Source organism: Patella vulgata, chromosome 5 (genome assembly GCF_932274485.2).
Source record: "Patella vulgata chromosome 5, xgPatVulg1.2, whole genome shotgun sequence".
Taxonomy (NCBI): domain Eukaryota; kingdom Metazoa; phylum Mollusca; class Gastropoda; family Patellidae; genus Patella; species Patella vulgata.
In genome coordinates this window covers 25478575-25503979 of record NC_065883.2, presented here as the reverse complement: position 1 = coordinate 25503979, position 25405 = coordinate 25478575, and the positions used below count along the sequence as shown (strand labels likewise).

Genomic DNA, 25405 nt, shown 5'->3' with positions numbered 1-25405 from the left:
CATAACGGTTGCCGGTTTGAGACTGACATTGTGCAGCAGAAGTTGAATGGGGCCACACATTCCAATATTAGAAAGTGGGATAATAAAACCTGACCTGTATTCATGAGACTGTGGGAGTAAATGTCTCACCCATTGAGCATTACCCTCAGTGGCGAATGAATAAATCACATTCAAGATACACACATTATTATTATCTAAAAAATGAAAAAATAGTTTATGCTGATATGGTTTATTTAGCACCTTATACAAAGTAGAAACAACATATAGCAGCATATATATAGATAGTAACAAGAGTAAGTAAATCAGTAAACAACAAGCATCAATATAATAATAATGTCAAATAATCACAATATTCTAGGAAAATAAGTAACATTTTCAATTTCTTCAAAAATTCACCAAACCATTATCAGCAAATAGTACTTTTTTAATTATAATATTGCTTCATAATTCATTAGATTGCACTATTGAAAATTTCAATCTTCACCATTTTGACATTATGTGATAATTTTGAAGAATGCCATGCATTCAACGAGGCATATTGCATTGACGATATATGGTTTGTGTTAATGCATATATTTAAGAAGACTTACAGATCTTGCCCTTTGGTCCAATATAAAGTGGTCCAATTGGTCCTCTATAGTTAACAAGAAATGTGATAAGATAAAATAAAAGTGTCATGGCAAAGGTATCAATATTAGTTTTTAAATACCAGTACCAATTTATTTCGAAAGTTAATCTGGATATAATGATCTGGTTTTCTTGCATTTATTATTAAAGTACAAATACTAATCTTGAACCTTTATCTTTTGGTACATATTCATTACCTCATTGAATGCTATTACCCAATTCCACAAGCACTTTATGATATTTTTTCAATACAGCACAGGAAAATGTTATGCAAGAAAATGGCACGAGTGAAAGGTAGGGAAACTATTTTGTATATAAATCTAGCAATATAACAGATAAATGAAGATATACATTTCTAACATCCTACTGAATAATATATAGACAGAACCCTTTCTATACACCCAAATATCAGGCCTAAATATGGTGGTAGTTAAGAAAACTAAAAATATAGTATTCTTCCATAAAATATAGAAACCTCTCTCGAAAAAAAAAAATTGCACTAAGATCCTGTTATCTTAGGGCTTTTAACTATTCACATAATTGAGAAAATTGAAGAATTTAAAATTTCACAAATTTAAATCAACTATGCCAATTTTAACTATATATATGATTTTAGTAATAAATTAGAGATATAACTTAAGAAAATTTGAAACCCAACTTAACAGATAACCAAATAAAATTCTAATAATAATCCATTGTGTTAAAGATCTGGAATTTATATAGCAACTCACTGTAGAACAATGAGGATCAGGACATTTATACCTCCAAGGTGATAATCTATAAATATTATTTCCATGTGTAACTAGTTTTATTATTAAAGATACATTATGGGAGATAAAAAAAGAGATGGCAGTTCTCGCTATAATAGTTAAAAACTAGATAGTGTAAAGGTAATTTGCTGAAAATTTCAGTCAAATTGATCCACTATGAGCCTAGAACGAAGCGGGTGAAATTTTTTGCATAGTCTCAGTCATCATTACTAAAATCATTAAAATAAACAGCATAGTCTCGATTATCCACTGTTTTGATTTAATTATCAATGACCGTTAGGCGGCATATAGGAATCTAATCCAGCCAACATCGAAAACTAGCCTTGACATCGCTAGCCTTGACATCGAGAGTTTATTATGGTCTGGATAAGTTAATTAATGTCTAATTGATAATTTAGATAACATTTCAGGCCTAAAGAAAGACTTGTAATAAGCAGATTTTGCTCTTGCATAATGCATGTTTACAGAAGCTGTAAGCAAACATTCTCATAATTGTTAAACAATCTACACATCAAGCTTAGTACCTTTGATATATAACATTAAATAATATGTTTTATGGCAAATTTACAAAAGCTAAAAACTCTCTCTAAAACATCAATAACTGTAGGCCTATAGGTTTTCTTGTTCTAAATCTCTTACCGTATCTCTCCGCTACTGTAATCTTAACTAGAGCTAAACAAAAATTAATTATTCATATCAGATATACAGAATGTTTTGTTTGAAAATTAAAGTTAGTGTTTAAAACTAAAATAAATACTAAATCATAAGGAAACTAGTCTCAGGCTACTATTTGATACAAAGACTTGGAAATTTAATTTCAAAATTCATATAAATATAGTGTTCATATTTCAAATGTAAGTAAGAATTCTAAATTTTTTCATACTAACATTTACAATTTGTTCACAGTTTACTTGGTCTCAACAACAGTGAATTTAACATTATGTTTATCCAGTCTCTCAATAAGTGATGTGTTTTGGAAGGCAGCTCCTGGGGTATAGACTCCACCGACAGGGGGCAATTTACTCCTCTCTTTGATTAGAACCAGAGCCGATTGAACCATACAGATTGGAGTAGCTACATAACCTGGTTCTGAAATAACAAATATATGGTATGCTTTTTAAAAGCCAATTTTGCCTTGTTTTTAATCTGATGTAAAGACAAAAGCATTGCTAGCGCTGCAATATACGTCCACATTCCTGCTTTGATTGATATGGTACTTTTTAAAATGAAGAGAATGAAATATGAAATGGCTGCAATGACTGTAATATGACAAGAGGCAAAGAAGGCTAGGCGCTGGGTTTGTTTTGCCACATCTACAGACTAAATATTAACAAAAAAGTTTGTGTGACACTGCCCCAGGGGGTCAGGGCATGCACCAATATAAATTGTTGTTGTCTTTACGGTATAAGGAATAGATATGCAAGGTTCCGAGATGATCTATTCAGAATTACAGCCAGTAGTAGAGGATAAACACAGAATTGGGCGTTGCTCTGCCCCTGGGGGTCGGTACATGCACCAAAATCAATAGTTGCCATCCTTAGGCTATAAGGAATACATATGCCAAGTTTAAAGACGATCCAATAAGAATCGTGGCCTGTAGGCAACACACAGACACACTAAGAAAAATGAGTGTGGCTCTGCCCCTGGGGGTCAGGCAATTACCAAAATAACAATAGGCATCATCCTTGGGGTATATGGAATAGGTATGCAAAGTTTCAAAAGGATCTGTTAAGAATTATGGACTGAAGGGGAAATACAAGACACACACAAAAATTGGGCATGACTCTGTCCCAGGGGGTCAGGCATGCAACATAATATAGGTCATCCTTGGGCCTAAGGAATAAGTATAAAAAGTTTTCAAGATGATCGATTAAGAACTACAGTTTGTAGGCGATACATAGACACACAAAAAGAAAATAGGTGTGGCTCCGACCCTGGGGGTTGGGTATGCACCACAAACAATAGGGATGTTCCTTAGGATATAAGGAATAAGTATGCAAAGTTTCAAGATGATATGTTAAGAAATGCTGCCTGTAGTCGACAAACTAATAATACAAGAAATGGCCGTGGCTCTGCCTCTGGGGGTCAGGCATGCACCAACAACAATAGGGATCATCCTTAGAGTATAACTTAAGAATAAGTATAAAAAGTTTTCAAGACGATCGATTTGGCATTGCAGCCTGTAGGCGACACAGACACACAAAAAGAAAATGGGAGTTCCTTAGGGTATAAAGAAAAAGTATGAAAACTTTCAAGATGATACGTTAAGAAATGTTGCCTGTAGACGACAAACAAACAAATATAAGAAATGGGCGTGGCTTTACCCCTGGGAGTCCGGCATGCACCATATACATGTGGACGCATAAAAATGGATCGTTTGGAATCACACCATGTTATAAATCTAAATGGTTTTGGGAGAAACGAGCGTGGTCAGTGGTGCTTGTTTGCACACAAGGTATGTTCACAATGTTTGCAGAAAACACTCTAATTTCAGTTTACTTTTGATGAAAATCCTCACAAAACCATAGCTTCATAATATCACTGACCGTGATATAAAAGTTTTTCGATTAGTTGTTTCTATCATCAAGACCTGGTTATCTTGTCATCAGGGTACCGGCAGCCTTGTTCAACAGATAATGCATGAATTACAGCCAAGTTACACCACTAATGAAAGGTCTTAAATTTGTGTGAACGTATTATGAGATATATTATGAACATGTTACGAGAGAAAGGTTTTGTTTTAACCATAACTAACCTGGGCCAGCAACCCTTGTGACAATTGTTTTTGTTGGTGCCTCCTCATGTTGGACATCAACATCTGGTACTTTCTTTTCATATCCTTTTCCATAAAATGTCATTGTAAAAGATGTCTCCTCTATCTAAAATTATATCATTTATCATTTGAATGATACAGTGTTTAAAGAGTTACATATGTAATAAGTTTAGTATAGCTGACAGCTGTTGACAATCAAGGGTTTATTTATATCAACAGTATACTAAATTAGAAAACCAGCGGTTGGTTGCCAGGCAAGAGATGAATAGAGAACAAGCTAAAAAAATAACGAAAAAAACTGTGATTTTTCGTACAATCAGAGGCCATAATCCTAAAGTTATGGTCTGAAATGCACGAATATTGAAAGGGACTGAGATCTTTGGGATATAAAGATATATTTTAAGTTTCATTAAAATCGGACAAAAATTGTGACCTCTAGAGGCTCTACAACCTTGCTATTACATACTTGGTACACAATTTGCATACAAGGAGCGGCCATTTTGTCAGACAGTTTTGGTCCGATTTTCACGAAATTCGAACTCAACCGTCATTATGCTCAAATATCAAAAAGAACCAAGATCCTTGGATTTCTAGTTTCATCAAAATCAGTTAATCAGCGGTTGCCAGGCAAAATACACCCACATTTTGCAAGAGATGGATAAAGAAAAGGCTAAAAAAAAAGAGCAATTTTTCGTACAATCAGGGGCCATAATCCAGGAAGTTAACGTCTGAAATGTATGAATATCGAAAGGGACTGAGATATTTGGGACTTCTAGCAGGTACACAAACTAAATATGCGAATCTTTGAACAATCTGAGCAAGGAAGTTAAATTCGGATATGCGCTATTATCAAAAGGAACCAAGATCTTCACCATTAAAACATAAATTTAAAGTTTCATCAAAATCAGACCAAAATTGTGGCCTCTAGAGGGTCCACAACCTTGATATACCATATATTTACACTATTTGCGTTTGGGTTTGATTTTCACGAATTTTCAAACTCAACCGTCATTAGGGTGTAACGGTGATATATTCAAACATTTTTTTAAATCAGATAATAGAGCGACCACAAGCTAAAAACACAATCAAGGGCCATAATTCATGAAGTTATGATCCAATATGAGCAAATATCGAAAAGAACCAAGATCTTTGGGTTATAAACATGTTATTCAAGTTTCATCAAAACTGTATAAAACTACAAATGTGATTTTGCGTACAATCAGGGGCAATAATCCATGAAGTTACGATCTGATGGATGCTAATATCGAAAGGAACCAAGATCTTTGGGAGACAGACCTATATTTCAAGTATCGTTAAAATCGGATAAAAATTGTGACATGTAGAGTGTCCACAAACAAATTATGGACAGATGGACAGGGGTGACAACATAATACATCCACATGAAAATGTGGGCGTATAAAAACAACCTAGTCTTTAACCTACCTGTTTTTTAGTGGCACCAGAGGAAGAGAACACACCACCACTAAAAAAACCTGGAAACTAAAACAATAGGTAGAAAAAAAAATTGTATGTAAATACAGTCGCATTACACAAATGAAACAAAAAAAAAAACCAAATCATAAATTATCTTAGGCCATTCTGGTTCTCAGTTAATTGTTATAAAAAATCTGATATGGTGCAAGAAATAGTTTTTTTTATAATTTTGTGTTTCTATTTTGTCAAAGGATCACTACTGCTGTACTGGGTTAAATAACTTCTAATAAACATAAGATTTCAAGGCACTGCATTTATCTCATCATGTTGTATGACTATCCAATATCATAGATGATTGTTAGTAATATTTATCAGGGGGATGATGTACTTGATAAATGAGCCTACACCAAATTTCTGGATTAATTCATAGAGTTACTTCCTGTATTTGTGGTAAAACATTTACAAGTGGTAATTAATGAGAATGTTTTTATTTTTTAAAATAAAAACATGTCATGCGGCCCTTTTTAAGTGATGCAGGATTATCTGAGAACCAAAATTTTTTTTTAGATGGCCTAATAACCATAAAATGTCTGTCAATTATCTATTAAAACGCACAATGTGATAAATCTGATAGTTTGTCTATTGGTTTTGCCATGGGTTAAAATTATATCTCTCTTTTGTCACTGTAATTCGATTTTCCGTCTGTAGTGGCCGGGAGCTATTGTCATTTGCTTAACCCATTGGAACATTTACAATATAAACGAAGCAACATTACTACTACAAATCAACAGTAGGCCTACGGTTGACTTACCTTAACCAATAAACTGGGAGCAATCTTAGCCAAAAGACCAAATACAGTGGCAAATATTATCGTCAAAATAGTTGATATCAGTCCTGGACGACAAAAATAGGGAACAAATTGAACCTGTAAATGAAAATATTAAGTGTTTATGAAGTGGAAGTTGTTTCTGGTTAACACCAGTATTATATTAAACTATTTCTAAATTTTTCTAGAATTTGAAAAAGAACATAGCTGTAAATATCTCCCTTGTTTTGCTAAACCCTTTATTTAAGCTCAAATGATCAAAATAGAGTTACTCCAGTGTTACATTAAGTCAAATTAAGTTACTTTAAATCCCCATTGAAATAAATCAATATATAAATGTTATTGGCGGGTATAAACATATTTTTCTTCAACAAAGGGAAGTAACTACAATTGGCAGTACAGTAAATACCGACTGATGAAACTTACTGGTCTCTCCTTGTTAACATCAAAGTTATATCTTTGTGTTCTATTTACTACTGATCTATCACTTCCTGGAAATGGTACACACCATTTATCAACTTCTTCACTCTTAAATACAGACCTGATAATATATGTAAAACAAAATCATAACAATTCCAATCTGTGCCTTGTGCATCACCAAAGTATAATATTACAACTAACTTTGATTAGCCAGCCAGTCAAATTTCTGTCAAAAAGCCTATCAAAAGATTTCACAGAATTTTCTGTATTATAAGTTTTAATTGGTAAGCTGATCTGCAGGAGTTGACCCATCACAACCGGGTGGGACGATTTACCCAATACTACCTCAATATCACCACATACTACCCAATACTACAACATAATGATGCAAAATAGACATATCGTTTGATTTTTTTCAAAAATAGAGAGTTATATCGCGGGAAATGTACCTCAAATGCAATACCGATATCTGGCTGTTCCATTTGTCTCCCTCTACCAGCCCCAAAAAAGCCAATAATAACCCAATACTACCAAATACTACCCAATATGATCAAATTTCGGTGATAATGACATCGCTGCGACATCGTCACCTGTGGGTATAATTAATAACCTGTTTTCCTTATTTTAACTTCGTCATCTTGGAAACAAACTGCAAAGCCCAACAAGATGATTAATTTGAGTAGCAATCTAAAATATAGTTGTCAGTTGTAAAGGGAGATAACTGCGTAAATATTTCAATTTTCTGTAAGTATCGAATATTCGTTGTAATTATTATACCGATGTGCTGCTAATCGACGATAATAGGTTTGTATTTTATAATATTGGGTAGTATTTGGTAGTATTTGTCAGTTGTAAAGGGAGATAACTGTGTAAAAATTTCAATTTTCTGCAAAATATCGAATATTCGTTGCAGTAATTATACTAAAAAATGTGCTGTTATTTGACAATATTAGGTTGTTATTTGATCATATTAGGTAGTATTTGGTAGTATTGGGTTATTATTTGCTTGATTTGGGTGATATAGGGAGGCAAATGGAACAGCCAGACATCGGTAATCACATTTGAAGTACATTTCCCACGATATATCTCACTATTTTTGAAAAAGATCAAGTAATATGTTCATTTGTCACCATTATGTTGTAGTATTGGGTTGTATCTGGTGATATTGGAGTGTTATTGGAGTGATATTGGAGTGATATTGGAGTGGTATTGGGTAAATCGTCCCGCCGTCACAACCCGACATTACTGAACACAATTTTCAGATGTAATTAGGTTAACGTAAGTGGAGTAACCAAATGAAAAAAAATCAAGACTGAAAATTATAATCATTACATCTTCAATACCAAGTCTCACACTTTCCAAGTTTCCAACTAAATTGTTTAACTGTGATAATGTCAAGGTTTCCGTAGAGGTCGCCATGTTTGATTTGAGTGTGATTGTGGCACAAACTCTGATTGGACGCTACTGTTCATGCGTCTATGGTAAACATAGCTGTAAGTTCAGGAATTGCAAAGCAATCTAGCAACGTCAAGATGTTTTAAAACTTGCGACCTTTGCTTCAATAACAAGCAATTATAAAGAATCTAAGAAGTTTACCTTTGTAACTTATATTTTGTGATATCAGGAGAAAATTGTGTGGACGTGATAATAATATATTTAGAAATGAAACCGTCTAATAAAACTAATATGAACATAAAAATACACTGTACCCTACCGCTTTGGTAATCTGTGGTTACTTCTTGGTAAAGGACTAGGAAACAAGGATTTTCTCAACGATGGTAATTCACCTTCAGCAGCAAAACCATAAACTGCTGATTCAAATGTTCCTGTATTCAGTGTCACACCCTGTTAAAAAATAAAGGAAAATAAAGATTAAAATAATAGAAATGTTATGGCAGGATATTGTATTGACGGTTTATAATCTCAGACGGCAGACCTTTTTTCCTTATAGTAAAATACATGCATTACCCACTGTTAAAATCTTTAACAGGCAATTTTGATACCATGTTAACCATGCTTTAATAAAGCCTGTCTAAGAGCACAAATTTTGACACCAACATGTGCAATGCAAGGGTAAGATTTTGCCTGGACAGTGAGATTTCTGTCTACTCTTTGATGAATTCCAACTACTAAAGGATATTTAAATGAACTAACAATTTGTACATGGGATCTCAGTTTTTCATTATATGTGAACCACTACACACACTCAACTTGTCAGCCCTGCAGGTACTACCACCGCTGACAAGTAGAAATAGTGCTTCAAAAATTGTGATTCCGATTGTCCCACATGCAACTGCTCCCCCTTTTCAGAAGATTGTGAATAACAGTAAATGAAATGAAAAGGGGTTCAATTCATTGTCCCACTTTTCTGCTCCAACCAGGTTTATGAATATACATTACAGTATATCTCTGTCATAGAATATGTACATTACAGTATATCTCTGTCATAGAATATACATTACAGTATATGTCATAGAATATACATTACAGTATATGTCATAGAATATACATTACAGTATATCTCTGTAATAGAATATAGTAGGTGACTATTAAAACATTTGGTAACATTTACATTTAATTCCACTTTTGCTTAACAACTACATTTGGCAAGTACTTACATCTGGTCCAGTCTGTATATCAATGAAAGCTTCAATAGAATTCAAGTCACCTGAAAAATAATTGTTATTTACACATGAAAATGACCATATTCCACTGTCAAAGTATCTTCTAATCTCAAACAATTAGACTCTTTAAAGAAGCTAAATCCCCAATATTTGAGACCTAGAAATTGACCCAAATTGGTCGCAACACATATAATAATGTAATCTGATTGTATATAAACTGATTTACATTCAATTGTTTCCATTTTGACTAATTCCAAATCAGTTAGGTCCAGCGAAATACGGGATGAGTCTCAACCGAATTGCAATGTCTAGCGTCTGGTTATTTCAGTCTATTGCGCATGCTCTCCAGATAAGATATGGCGTCACCGTTTGACAGGAGTTGTGGAATATGTCTAGCCTCGTTCTTTCTGGTCACTTGTTACAAATGACGCTGAAACACACTATGGTACACGAATAGTAAAATGTTTATTTTGTCTTAAACATTGGATATCAGAAGCCTCCTTTTCCTGGTAAGATCATAACATCAATGTTAATTTGAATTGTATTTTCAACGTGTAAGACTTTGGATGATATTGAGTTAGAGACTTAGCTACTTTAAAGTCCGTTTGGTCACTAAAACATGGATAGATATTATTAAGCCAACAGTTAGACTTGCGTTATCTATCAGCTATATGTGTCAGTTCAAGAATATAGATTTTATAAAATCAGCTATATGTGTCAGTTCAAGAATATAGATTTTATAATGAACTGGTACCTGCCATAGTAAACTTTATGTCAGACATGTATTATAATAAATATCCTTAAAAAACACTGAAAATAAGAAATAATGTTACCTGGAAAATTATTCTTTGTGTAGACTGTTCCCATGTCTGCTGGGACACTATCAAATCCACAGCTTCCAATAACATAAACACCAGCTTCCTTGGCTTTAGCATGATATAATAGTTGTACTTTCTCTAAAAACTGGAAATAACAAAGTTACATAAAACAAAATTCACTAACTATGCTACGAATATTGATTATAAAAGTAATAGATTAAAGCATTAAAACTCTGCCTACTTTAACACTGCATCATCTTTCGGTAAATTCCTTTTCATGACATTGTTCCTTCGAAGAGAGGATGAAAACTTTAGCATAATTGATACATATATAGTGAAAATCATATTTTTGCCTTGAAAATAAGACTTTGGCTTGATCTTTCAGTTAAACAAATATCTGTGTCATTGCAATTCTACGCCTACACCGATTTGAGAAATTATTAGTTAGGTTAATATGTCTAGGTTAATATGACCATAAACATACCTGTGGTTCTCCACTGATATCAATATGGCTGGCTTTAGCTTCTATACAGGCTTTAACTACTTGCTCTCCATGAAATCGGTACTGAAAATATTTCAAAAAGTTTAACAAAAAAGAACATTTTCACAAAAGCATTTAGAATTTCAATCAAGGTTATGGACTGTTAAATTTTCAGACAAGGTCAAACATCCAAATTACACTGTCTGATGTTTTTATCTTAAAGGAGATAAACCTCTTTGATAAACTTCAAAATAGTGAAGAAAATTTTTTTTCAATTAGCTACAAAACAATCTTATTATTGCTAAAACTGTCAAATGACAAATACAGAACCTGTCATATCTTAACAGTGGCTCTACCCGCAGACCTAATAACCCAAATCAGAACCTTTGTATGGTGGCCCATGGTTATTACATAGAATTGTGTAAAAAATCCCATATGTTATAAGAAAAATCAATAAAAATTAGCCAAAAAATAAGTATAAGAATAAAAATTAGCCAAAAAATAAGAATAAAACTAAAAAAAAATAAAAACTAAATCAAATAAGATTAAAATCGTTTTTGACAAAGTATACAAATAAAGTAGGCCTATAATCCAGTTAAATGGGTTGAGACTTGTGGATTCTGATATTCCTCATTTCATTTCCATTCCTGTTCCCTTAATAGCACAGACCAATCTTCCAAACAGAGCTGTCTTCCCTGGCAGTCCATAGTAAGACTTGTGTGGAGAGTGAGTACAGACATTTAAATATCATATATATCCGATTCACTGGATGTAAAATATCACCTTATGATTAGAATTACATGTATTCACCCACAAGCTAGAGATGTGTTCAATTACAGTATCGTTTGAATTATAACAATGGGCCACGTCAAGACATACATATTTTAGTTTTCATTTCACTTTTCAATTCAAAAAAAAAAAACAGCGGCTGCCAGACAGGATACGCCCACATTTTCGAGAGATGGATAAAGAACAAGCTAAAAAGAAAGTGATTTTTCCTACAATCAAGGGCCATAATTCAGGAAATTACAATTCGATATGCGCAAATATCTAAAGAAACCGAGATCTTTGGGTTATAAACTTACATTTCAAGTTTCAACAAAATCAGATAAAAATTGTGACCTCTATTGGGTCCACAACTTTGATATACCATATTTTTACGATATTGGAGAACGAGGGGTGGCCATTTTGCCAGTCAGTTTTGGGTTGATTTTCACAAAATTCGAACTCAGCTGTCCTTAGGGTGTAACGGTGATACACTAAAACGTTTTTTTAAATTGGATAAAAATTATGACCTCTATAGGGTCCACAAGCTAAAAATGTGATTTTTCCTACAATCAAGGGCCATAATTCAGGAAATTACAATTCGATATGCGCAAATATCGAAAGAAACCGAGATCTTTGTGTTATAAACTTACATTTCAAGTTTCAACAAAATCGGATTAATATTGTGAGCTCTATAGGGTCCACAACCTTGATATACCATATTTTTTACGCTATTTGAGAACGAAGGGCGGCCATTTTGTCGGTCAGTTTTGAATCAATTTTCACAAAATTCGAACTCGGCCATCCTTAGGGTGTAACGGTGATATAGTAATACGGTTTTTTAAATAAGATAAAAATTATGACCTCTATAGGGTCCACAAGCTAAAAACGTGATTTTTCGTAAAATCAGGGCCATAATTCAGGAAGTTACGGTCCGATATGCGCGAATATCGAAAGGAACCGAGATCTTTGGGTTATAAACTTACATTTCAAGTTTCAACGAAATCGGATAAAAATTGTGACATCTATAGGGTCCACAACCTTGATATACCATATTTTTACACTATTCGCGTACAAGCGGCGGCCATTTTGTCCGTCAGTTTTGGTCCGATTGTCACGAAATTCAAACTCAACCTTTACTACAGTGTAACGGTGATATACTAAAACGTTTTTTTAAATTGGATAAAAATTGTGACCTCTGGAGGAACCACAAGCCAAAAACGTGATTTTTCGTACAATCACGGGCCATAATTCAGGAAGTTACGATCCGATATGCGCGAATATCAAAAAGGAACCAAGATCTTTGGGTTATAAACATACATTTCAAGTTTCATCAAAATCGGATCAAAATTGTAACCTCTAGAGTGTCCACAAGCTAAAAACACGATTTTTCGTACAATAAGGGGCCATAATCCATGAAGTTATGGTCCGATACATGCCAATATCGAAAGGAACTGAGATCTTAGGGAGATAAAGCTATATTTCAAGTTTCGTTGAAATCGGATAAAAATTGTGACCTGTAGAGTGTCCACAAAAAAATTGTGGACGGACGTCCGGACGGACGGACAAACATGGGCGACGACAATATACGTCCACATGAAAATGTGGGCGTATAAAAAACATTTAAAAAAAGTTTTAATTTTTTTCATTTAAGTTTTCAATTTACTTTTTTTTAAATTTTTAATTTACTTTTTTTTTTTTCATTTCATTTTTTGATTTACATTTATTTCATTTGATTTAGTTTTTATTCTATTTTTTTTAGTTTATATTTTATTTTCAATTCAGTTTTATTTATTTTTTGGCTAACTTTTATTCATATTTCGTTTTAGTTTGGGGTCTTTTTTTGGGGGGGGGGGGGGGCCACCATACATGTACCTTTGTACACTATTAAAAAAAATATCATCTACAATAATAAATCAATTTCATAGCCAAATGAGCTGTCATTTTGGGTAAATAAGGTCATCTGTTAGTCAGACTAGCCTAGAGAAGTCAAGATACAGATGAGCTGACTGAGCTAAAAATTAAAAACAAGGATGGTCCTGGGCATTCTCAGTATCTCCATTGCTATCGTTCCATTCTACACCACTAACCCCCCCCCCCCCCCCCCCCCCCGAGTCCATTCACAGGGTTTTCACGAATTGATTAATCGATAAAAATAGCACAATTATCAAGGGCAGATAATTTGACTATGTGTCTCAGCTGTGAATGGACCCAGGGGTTAGTGGAGTAGAACGGAATGACACCACTGGGGAATACTGAGGATGGTTCCTGGGATCATGTACCCTTTATACTACACTGAGCAATATGGTTTTGGACTGTTTATTATCTGGTGATTTTTAGTACAGGTAGTGTATTTTTAATAACCAGTTCTGATAGATACATGTATCTCAAAAATTACATATCAGTACTTTATCTCTACAATATAATGTAGTGTTGCCATTTCTTTGGCAATAAAACATACACTTAAGAGCAGCTTTCCGCCTGCAATGAGCGTGAAATTGGTGGAAGAGAGTCATGATATGCAGTGATAAAAACAGTTGGAACACAACGAGTCTCCTGTTTTCTATTTTAATATGACGTCTTTATTAGCCCAGTTGGTGCAGAAACCATTTCATCTATTTCAATATAGCCTGAACAACTAACAGACACAGTCGACAGCACAAGATATAGGTTTTTTTATGCAGTTACCCTCGTTTTTTCTCTATTAAAAACCGGCAAATTCGGTATCTATTTAGATAATATGAGTGTTAATAACTAGGTCTTAATTAAATTGATGAAAACAATATGTGTTGAAAAAAAACTACAAACTGATAGGTTATAAAAAGATTTATATCAACAAAGTTTTATCAGTAAGCATGATGTCATTATGTCCCTAATATCATCCATTATGTTACATTGTTGTTGATAATATATAACCAAACATTGTAAACAATCGAGGTAGAACTGCTTCAACCGACTGGAACTAGTTGCTTTGAGTTGTAAGAGGCGCTCAGGTCGACCTTTTTCAGTTGCATTCAGTTGAAGCTAGTGGCTCCCAGTTGCCGATATGCCAGTTGCTCTACATTTAAGTCTTAAGGTCGATATAACCCCCCCACACACACACACACCCCCCCGCACCACTTAAAAAAAAGTAGGATATCATGTTCTTTTCTGTTCATAATTTAGATTTTTCTTTGGATTTTTGTTTTGTCCTAAATTTGCATTGCATGCATTGTATAAGGCACAGGTACTACGGAATATATATGTTGTGACTATATATGTAGCTGAATGTATTAAAACTGCTGATTGTGAACTATTTTATAGTGGTGTGAATAATGAAATTAGGAAGACATCTGTTACAGTTCCTTTACACTAAATGAATATAACCATAATATATAGCCTACAGCTCAGCTGCTGTAACACAAAAATACCTATAGTATAGTATGTAAATAACATAACTCATTATAACTTACTACACACTGACATCTTTAAATCAGTTTATTTCAGATCAAGTAAAACAAGCCAACAGTGAGGCTGATGTCCCCCGCCGAAATCCTCAAATAAATAGATGACACATATATTAATTAATCGCACATCTATTTTTTTCAAAAGCATCAAGCAATCAAACTGATTATCAACTATACACTAAGTTTCATCACTCTCTATCAGATAGAATCAAAGTTATCTTGTCCCAAAGCATCAACCAAGGAAAATGCTTATCTCTGCTTAGCTTTAGCTCGATATGTTAATCAATGAACTCAGTCAAGACAAACATCTACATCAAGTTTAAACATACTACCTCAATTAAAAGCAGAGTTGTTATGTTCCAAAGTTGATCAATCAAAATGCTTATTGCTCCTTAGCCTAAGCAGAAAATTCTCATCATAGAACTTAATCAAGGTATTGATGTAATGAAACTATACACCAAGTGTCCTCACTCTCATTTAATTAGAACTAAAGTTATCGTATCCCAAAGCATCAACCAATCAAATTGCTTATCTCTGCTTACTAAAGCAGAAAATTCTCATCTTCGAACTCCATTAAGGCATTCACCTAATAAACACCTCCGCCAATTGTGAACATTGTAACTCAATTAGAAGGAGAGTTATTGTGTTCCAAAGTCTCGTCCAATCAAATTGCTTATCGCTCTGCTTACCCTGAGCAGAAAATGCTCATTATCGAACTTAGTCATGGTATTGATGTTGTAAAAGTAAACACCAAGTTTCATCACTCTCACTTAATTAGAATTAAAGTTATCGTGTCCCAAAGCATCAATCAATCAAATTGCTTATCTCTACTTACCCTAAGCAGAAAATGCTCATCTTCACACTCCATCAAGGCATTGACCTAATAAACACCTACACCAAGTTTGAACATTCTACCTCAATTAGAAGCAGAGTTGTTATGTTCCAAAGTCTTGATCAATCAAAATCAAAATGCGTATTGCTCCTTAGCCTAAGCAGAAAATTCTCATCATAGAACTTAGTCAAGGTATTGATGTAATGAAACTATACACCAAGTTTCATCACTCTCACTTAATTAGAACTCAAGTTATCGTGTCCCAAAGCATCAACCAATCAAATTGCTTATCTCTGCTTACCCTAAGCAGAAAATGCTCATCTTTAAACTCCATCAAGGCATTGACCTAATAAACACTTACACCAAGTTTGAACATTCTAGGTCAATTAGGAGAGTTATTGTGCCCCAAAAAGTGTGACGGACAGACAGACAGACGAATCCATTTTAATAGTCCCCTGCTTTCTTCGAAAGGCGGGGGACAAAAAAACATTATTCATTATAACTTTTACATAGTGCCATCGTTATATCTGTTTATTTACTATAATATTTATATTATAGTATTGGAAATCCAGCTTTTATTTATCTATTACATATATGTAAATAAAATTATTCATAACTTCTAACATAGCGACTGCTTTATATGTTTTTTCAATTTGTTATCCATTTCTATCTCAGGCTTTGCACTGAACCCCATCTCATTAGTTTCAGTATGGACAATTCTGGGACTACATGTATGGCTGGTCGATAATAAATATTTCAAAATATAAGTCAACATGAATAATTTCCACATTCGGCTCACACAAAATAATATCATTTATTAACATGGACTGCCTGGTCTAGTAGTCAGTGACTTTAATCACCATTCAATCTACTTTAACATGGAAACAGATCTAGTGTGAGGGCATCTGGTATAGCAAGTCCCATAAAAATAATTACAAACAACATTCCAATAACCTGTTCTACTACAACATTAAAAACATGAATAACAGAAATATATATACATCATATCACTAACCATCTCGACTGTAATATTCATGTATGATTGATTGCTTTCAAAGGAAGTTGCCACAAGGGGTCAGTCATGGATGAAAGACCGAGTCTGACCTATATGAACATAGGAAAGAGAATGAAATGGGGGTTAACGTCCACTTGACAGAAAAAAGATCTTTTCGGGACTAACACATAGTACAATTTCATTTCAATAATTTGCTTGGATATACATGTAGGGCTCTTTAGCAGCAGGAAGAAACCAGACGACCAGGAGTTAAGCAGGTGATTATATTTCTGATAGAGAAAGAGTGAAAAGAAAATCCTGCCCAGATCCAAGTTAAAAACTTGTTGTCCTGGCCTGGTATCTTACCTGTCTTAAGCTGCGGTCGGTAGACACACTAGCCCAATGATTCAGCTGAATCGTTCGACCAATATAACCGGCACCGAAATTCGCCTAGTGTGTCCAATGTCATTCGGACGAGTTTCTATTTGTTAAATTATTTCCCCGAATCAAACATGCTTAATATATTCGCCTAGTGTGTCCGTTTGCCGAAGCATTCACCTGATTTTTAGAATTCATTATTAACCAATCACCACTGATGTACAGAAGTCGCATGATTGTTTGAAGATATGGTGACATTAAAGATAGATTCAGCCGCATGATTCGGCTAGTGTACAACTTTTAAAGTAGAAAATGTACAACTGCATCCAAAACTTTCGTGCAATGTATAATATGATGCTGACTTTTTTACTTTTTACTATTCGTTAAACAGGAATTAAGCAACAGCTAAATCTGCCTATTGCAGGTCTTTCTTTAGGTCTTAAATCTTATATAAACTATTAACATGACAAGACCATAATCAAGTCTCGATGAGATCTGATAGGTCCAATTTTAAGTAGATTAGAACGGTTCAGAGACTTCAGCCATTTAATGACTTAATCTAAAAATGGTGAAGTGAGCCTAAGCTTTGAACAACCAGTACGGTGGTTATAATCAGTGCACACATCTTGTCAACCCTTTAAAGGCTAATATCTTCGCTCAGAATAAAGTAATTTGAATGGAATTTTCAATATATTCATTTTGCATTAACTATCTAAATCTTGCACAATGTATCTTTAGTGTTCTAGTTCATCATGTAAATTATTACACTCGCCAGTCATGGTATTGATGGATTGATTTTTTTGTCTTACTTCATATCCTTAACTATCACACATTTAAAGTTGCAAAGTACTTGCTATTAAAATTTTCTTTCAAATTTAAATGACAAAGAAATTATTTAAGCATGCTGCATTGTTTTCACACTATCCGACACCCACCCTCCTCCCAAGAGTTCTCCCTTGCTCACTCAACTGGTAGGCTAAGGTGAGAGATGGTTTCAAAAGTATACAGTTAAATTAGCGTACAAGGCTTAAAGTTTTAATGTACGGTAATAAAACTACAGGTTCATTTATCTGTAATCAATATAACACATATCATAATAAAATCTCAATTTCCTTTTCTATATACATTAAACAAAGAGATCCAAATTATGTTAAAGGGACAATGTAAGATATTACAGAAGGACGGTAAACAGTCATTGTTTTTGAGGCGTGCGATCGCCTGTCGTGCACCCAAATGTCGACAGAGGGGAGGTTTTTCTCCCTCGCCTTAAAATTGAAAATCGCTCTCCATATTTGTAAATCATGAACATGTATTTGGTTTTTTTTTCAAAAGAGTGTGAAAGACTCATATTCCGATCGCCACCATGCTGTCATTGTGAACATTTATTTGGTGTATTTGATTAATATAATGTGATCGCACATTATTCCGATGAATATGTTGCTAAAAATAGATGGCACTTTTGCACCATTGGTTAATTTAACTGAAATGAAAAGTAGAACTCTCGCGAGACGTGAGAAATTACGAGAGATGGCACGTAAAAATTTCCAATGAGAATAATTCCGGAAGAAATAGATTATATTTTGATGGAATTTTCAAATTTTCAAGCGTTTATGATTATATTTTGAATAGGGGTTATGTTTTTAAGCAAAATTTATATAAGCTATATATATATTTAGAAATGTGGACAAGTATTTCTATTGGAATACCTTATGTACTGTAGTTATAGATGACAGCAGAAGTTTGACTTGACCATATGACTACAAGTGCTATTATTTAGCAGACGATGTTTATTATCATTTATGTAAGCAAGAATGGCCCCTTACACGCAGTTATTGATCTTCAGAACCATTTCCCATACAAACAGAAAAGTATTTATCGGGTGATTATTTCCAATAAAAGTATGGTAATTTTGGTATATATGGAAAGTAGAGATATCCAATCTTACTAGAAAAATACTGGATTCCCCGAAAAACACTCATGAAGCGTATACAGGACAAAAATGTAAGGGTTCTCCTAATCAACAGCCCGACGTTTAGGAATTTCTGCACGCGTGATGTCAAAGGTCACACGCGAACATTGAGCACTTGATGTACAAGTTGATAAACTTAATGAAGAGTTAGACTTTCTGAGATAAAAATGACGGAAAAAGACGCGGGTAGTGGATAATCCGAGAATTTAATTAGGATTCGATATTTGTAATAAATAGTAAGCGATTAAAGACAACATTCTCTTATGTGTGCAATGAATTCTCCTCTGACTTCCAATTCCAAAGAGAGGTAAGCCACGTGACGTAAACATGACCGGGTTTGATCGATTTTTATAGCAGGACATTCCTTCGCAATTACAATGTTTGAAAAGGATTTGAAGCAAAGTTATGACAAATTAATTAGTTTGAATATGTTTTTAGTCCATATATACCATTAAATCACCCAGTTTGTATGCGTGAACCCATCTTTAATATCAGATCATTCTCCTTAATTTCTTAATCACTCTTCTTATCGAAACTGGGAGAGCTTTCTTTTCTTTCTTTCAATTTGTTCATTAAGGGAGCTTTTTTCGGCTCTCTTCTAAAATACAAAAACGACTGGGTATATGTATCTGCAAATAAGCAATGGAGACAAAACCAGTATCTTTCTTTTTTTAAAATGGTCGACATTTTAAGTGTACACTAATTAATCTATTTTGTCATTAACTATTGAATAATTAATTTTCTGAAATAAAATTTACACATAAGCTAATACATTTTTGTTAAGGCCTTAAAGATAGGTTCCCAGAAAAGCATTTATCGGGTGGTTATTTCCAATAAAAGTATGGCAGTTTTGGTATATATGGAAAGGAGAAATATCCAATCTTACTAGAAAAATACTGGATTCCCTGAAAAACACTCAAGGAGCGCATAAAGGACAAAAATGTAAGGGTTTCCCTAATCGACAGCCCGACGATTAGGAGTGTCTGCACGTGTGACGTCAATGGTCGCACGCGGAGATTGAGTGCTTGATGGACCAGTTGATCAACTTAATGAAGAGTTGGATGTACAACAGTTTCTGAGTTAAAAACCACAGAAAAAAACTTGGGCAGTGGATAATTTGAGAATTTAATTAAGCTTCGATATTTGTAATAAATAGTTAGCGATTAAAGACAACATCGTCATATGTATGCAATGAATTCTCCTCCGACTTTGCTCCCATTGTTAGGTACTGAGAGAGGTAAATCACATGACACAAACATGACCTCTTTTGATCGATTTTTTTATAGTAAGGGTATTCATTGGCAATTGCAATATTTTGAGAAGGATTTGAAGCAAAACTATCATAAATTAATTAGTTTGAATATGTTTTTAGTCCAAATATATCATCAAATCACCGAGTTGGTTCGTGGGGATGTATCTTTAATTCAACAATCAAATATCTCAAGTTAACCAAATTCAACAATTGCCTTTTAACAAGGAAAGACTAAATTTCTATAAATACTTACTGGTCCAACACAGTTGACAAGAACTTTAGCCTGACTGCACATATCATACAGTGACTTCTCACTTGATGAATCAGCCATAATAATTGGTATATCCTCTAGTTCTTTTCCTAAAATAAATTTAACAGAAAATTATAACTCAAATTCAGAATACTCTAATGGGAGATGTACTCATTCCTTTGAAGCTGCATTATGAAATCAAAATCTGAAATTAATGAAATGCACCGAGATATATTTTGCTGGCCTCAAATGTTATATAAATTATTATTTAGACATTTATTCATAATAGACTCGCTAGACTATTGGATGGCTTGGATATTGAGTGGATTAGACAATACCCCCCACATCTGTGTTAAATGCTATATAATACAGTAGGGTCAAACGTGCATAAATGGATAGAAAATGCATCATGCCAGTCATTGAGACTGTTGATAATAGACCTAACAATAGAGATACACAAAGCTTTCTACAATTATTGTAAGTTTTAATATAACAAATTTTACATTTATTGTGTTTCCTTTCTCGGAAAATTCAACAATATAAGTCACAAATAAACATTAAAACAAATTGTTGATAAAAGCTTTTTGCAGTCCTACAGAAATACCTTTATAGTTTCACAAGACAACCTTTCAGAATGTGAAGAAAAAGTATGTCAAAAGTCATATATCTGTGTATATCATTGACAATTTATCAGCACTATTGTTTAAGTCAAATTATCGATATGTTGATATGTCAAAATTTTCTATTAATAATCCTACTTTAAAAAAGTAATCAAAGAAATAATTCAATAAAATATGTACATGTATTAATTAAATAAGGACAGTACAAACTTACATCTATTTTGAAATATGTCAATTTGATATCTACATGGAACACCAAAAAACTATATTTTACTTATTAAAAAGTAATTGTTATTAACTTTCAATATTATATACATGTATAAATTTCTGATAGATGATTATCAACAGGAATTTGATTCAAACAATAAATGATATGAGGTTTTGATATCCACAATATTATTCATAATTCTCATGAATATACATAAAATGATAAATGTGGGACTCAGTAAACAATCTCTCCAAGTTTGAAAAAAATTATCATCAAAAATTTCCCTCTGTAGATTGTTTAAGTGACAGGGCCAATAATTTGTGGGACAAATGGATGACCTGTTTAAAAGGGAAATGTCTTCATGTTTTTAATGGAGCTTTTATACACAGAAACCATCCATCTTTGATGTTCAAGTCTTCTCTTTAAACTCTGTTTCTCATTTAGAGTATAAATGATGACTAATTGACACACATAGCAGTTACACGTGGAGCTTCTACATGTACACACGCTTATCAAGCTTGTTTGGCTTGAAACTCTACTTATTCAATATTTCATGATACATACATGTATGTACATGTACATACAATAACAGACTTATTATAATAATGATAGTTTTTTCACAACTAAGTGATCAAATAGAAGAAATGTCATCTTGTGGTACATTATCTATGCTAATATTTGTGACTGTCATTTGTTTGTTTGTCTGTCTGTCTGTTCAGGGATGACGGCTACACTCGGGCTGTCCTGAGGATGAAATCTGGTGTATAGGGGTAGCTCAGACCTGGAGTAACATAGGCCTGGTGGTGATGGACTACCACATTCGGTTCATTATTATTCTTCTTTTTTGAAGGAGAGAGAGAGAGAGTTTGACTCCACTTGACACAAACTAGGTCATTTTGGGACTAACATATAGTTCAATTTTATTTCAATAATTCGCTTGCGCGTAGGGGTCTTTTAGCATTGGGAGGAAACCGGAGGAACCAGAGATAACCCACGAGGTTGGACAGACAACCCTACTCCTTGTCAGGTACAACCAGGGAATTGAAACCACGCCAGCTGACTTAATGACAGACCATATGATACAACGCACACACGCAAACTATTCGGTCATCCAACCCCCCCTTTTAATGAAGGAATTCAGTACAAAGCATCCGACATTTTGAATACATTCTTTGTTATTCATTAATATTTTAAGTTGAATTGAATCAGCTATATGAGGTTTGATATATGGAAAGAGATCTTCTTGTTAAGTTGTTGCAAATTGTCATAAAAAGGGCAATATAACAATACATGTTCTACTAATGAAAGGTTTATTATATCTTCCTGATTGAACTTCCAGTTTATGTGCATTAAGTGTAAATTTACTGAGGTCAGCACTCCTCTCATCCTTCTTCAATGCACATAAATATTTATGCATAGACTACTCAGCAGCGGATAACAACGAACACATAACCTATGGGGACTTGGGCAATCATCTAATCTTCCCAGGTTTTTCAGTGTTAATCTTAACATTTATGCATGTTTTTTCAATGAATACATTATTTATGTCTTCGAGAGGAAGAATTCGAAATAATTTGGGGAATTTTAAAGGTGCCTTTCCACGCACAAACTGTGTGGTTTGAAAATATATTTGGACTAAAATATATTCAAACTAATGCACATGTACATGTCTATCAAAATTTACTTCAAAATCCCTGTCGTCAAAACATTTTAATTGGAAGAAAATTCCCCCAAGCTGTAAAGTCTATTTCAAGCATTCTTGTCTGTTTCAGTTTGTACAATTTGTCGTTGGCTGTACAATAAATATCAAAGCCAAAGTAAATTCTTGGATTGTCTTCTGCAAACTTCTTTTGCTGCCCTTTAATCGCAAATTCTGCAGTCTATTTAGTCTCTCAATGTTTTCACAACCTCTTTACATTCGATCAACAAAACTAGGGCCTTCCTAGACCATTCAAGCAGACAGCAAAAGACAGGCTGTCCATTAGTGATCCCCTTACATTAATGTCCTCTGCACGTCTCATAGGTGTTTTAGGGATTCCAATATTTTTCTTGTAAGATTGAGTGTCTCTAATTTCCATATAAATACCAAAATTATCATACTTTTATTTTAAATAACTACACTCTAAATACTTTCTTGGGAATGTATCTTTAAGATCCCTGCAGAATATACCCACCCTCTCAGATTTTAACACCCTGTCACCATACTTCGCTCCTGCTCCTCTCAACGCGCCTCCAAATTAGCTAAATCGCTCTCCTAAATATTGAGATTAATAAACCACTTTCAGTTTTTGATTATTTTTAAACAGCATACATTCGAGCTATCAGTTTCAATGATGATAATTCTAATGCTGCCATATTCACCAAACATATTTACCAAATATTAAACAAGACTATAAAGCATAAATACAATCTGGCTCTCCTTCATTCAAGAAAATGTAGAATTACTCTTGCAATATAATTAAGAAGAGTTTTTTTACGGGAGCTTTTATCTCATTTTTGAAATTGGCAGGAGCATTTCATGGCTGCCGCTCAATTTTATAAACAAGGAAGGACTGCCACACAACCATGATTTAGCTGTAGAACAATTCTCAGTAATTGTTACAGGAAACTTTTGACAAAGAGCCATTAGAAAACGATCATGCCAGTCTGCAGAGTATGTTTGGTGCACCCACAAGTAATCTTTTTCAGAGATCGATGCACACAAATTTTATTTAGATTTGCACGTCTGTTGTGGCACAACATTTTTACCTTAATACTCCCCAATGAAACAAAACAAAATAGAACAAGCAGTGTAAAATCAGAGTTATCTTTTTATTAGCGGTCTCAAGAATCGCATAAATTGGACTCACATAAAATGAAAAAAAAAACCAGCTGTTACAAATATATCACACAAATTTTCAAGTCTTTTAATTATTCATCTGAGTCCGAAACGTCGCCAGACCGAGTCCGAAAAGTCGTCAAGTAAGTCTGAACCGTCGTCAAACTGAATCCGAAAGGTCGTCTGTGTTGAGTCCGAAATGACACGGGACCGAAATGAAGTGCTACCGTAATGGGTCCTACGTTCAGAGCTGAACCAGCTCATTACCAGGCCTTGTGGTATGTGGGGATGAACTGACAAAAATGCTGGTTGATTTCTGAAAGAACTATTATATGCATTGTGTTATTTAATTCTACAATAGAATTTATTTTACCAGAGGTGATTTCAAAATTCAAACACATTGGTAATTAAGTATTTAATGGGAATGGTATAATTAGGTATGGTAGTTAATTCACATGGGACTAATATATATATATTTTTTTCTTTTATAGCTCAAGACAGTACATGTAGCCGTGACACATTGTGACTAATATACACAACGGCCTACAGACACAGCTGGGGCTTCTTTTAACTTGGGAAGTTGGGTGTGTAAATAAACAAGAACACATTTTTCACATATTTTAATCGTGACATGACAGCCTTTCTGGGGTTTTTTTTTAGCGTTCATCCATCTCAAAGATCAAAGATACCTCCGTATCACTACATTTTTCTTTCGTGCATTAATAATTAAAATTACAAACCTGTGTGTTTAGATGCAGTTGCAAGAACCTTCTGGAGTTTATCCATTTTGCGTCCTGCAATTGCCCATGTCAACCCTGGTTCTTCCTCAGCAATCCTTGCAATTTCTTCAACTACAAACTGCCCAGTAAAACCAGTAGCTCCAAAGACAACAAAATCATATCTTGTTGCACTATTACTTGCCATTTTTGCAAGCTGTCAGATGATTAAACCGTGTTAAAATTCAGTTTAATTTACTCAGCCGGTTATTACAATGCTCTCTTTCAACAACACTGTTGCGTGCACCGACTATGATTAGATTCACCAGAAAGGGCAAAATGATCAAGCCTTAAAGCACAACCAATCGTTGAATGGCGAAGTAA

The 25405-nt window shown here is 33.9% G+C and overlaps 1 protein-coding gene across 2 annotated transcripts; it reads right to left on the bottom strand.

Moving 5' to 3' along the window:
• Positions 1 to 213: 213 nt before the first annotated feature.
• Positions 214 to 25358, bottom strand: LOC126820887 (saccharopine dehydrogenase-like oxidoreductase). Of its 2 annotated transcripts, XM_050549044.2 has the most exons (12): positions 25046 to 25358; positions 20663 to 20769; positions 10777 to 10857; positions 10308 to 10437; positions 9469 to 9518; positions 8565 to 8695; positions 6857 to 6971; positions 6416 to 6529; positions 5614 to 5670; positions 4153 to 4276; positions 2285 to 2486; positions 214 to 2069 (listed from the first exon to the last, which is right to left on the bottom strand). In XM_050549044.2, exons 1-11 carry the CDS (start codon positions 25227 to 25229, stop codon positions 2305 to 2307), a joined length of 1275 nt encoding a protein of 424 aa, XP_050405001.1. In that variant the 5' UTR covers positions 25230 to 25358; the 3' UTR covers positions 214 to 2069; positions 2285 to 2304. The 2 variants fall into 2 exon arrangements, with proteins under 2 accessions (XP_050405001.1, XP_050405000.1); XM_050549043.2 differs by having other exon boundaries at positions 214 to 2486.
• Between the last annotated feature and the right edge of the window lie 47 nt (positions 25359 to 25405).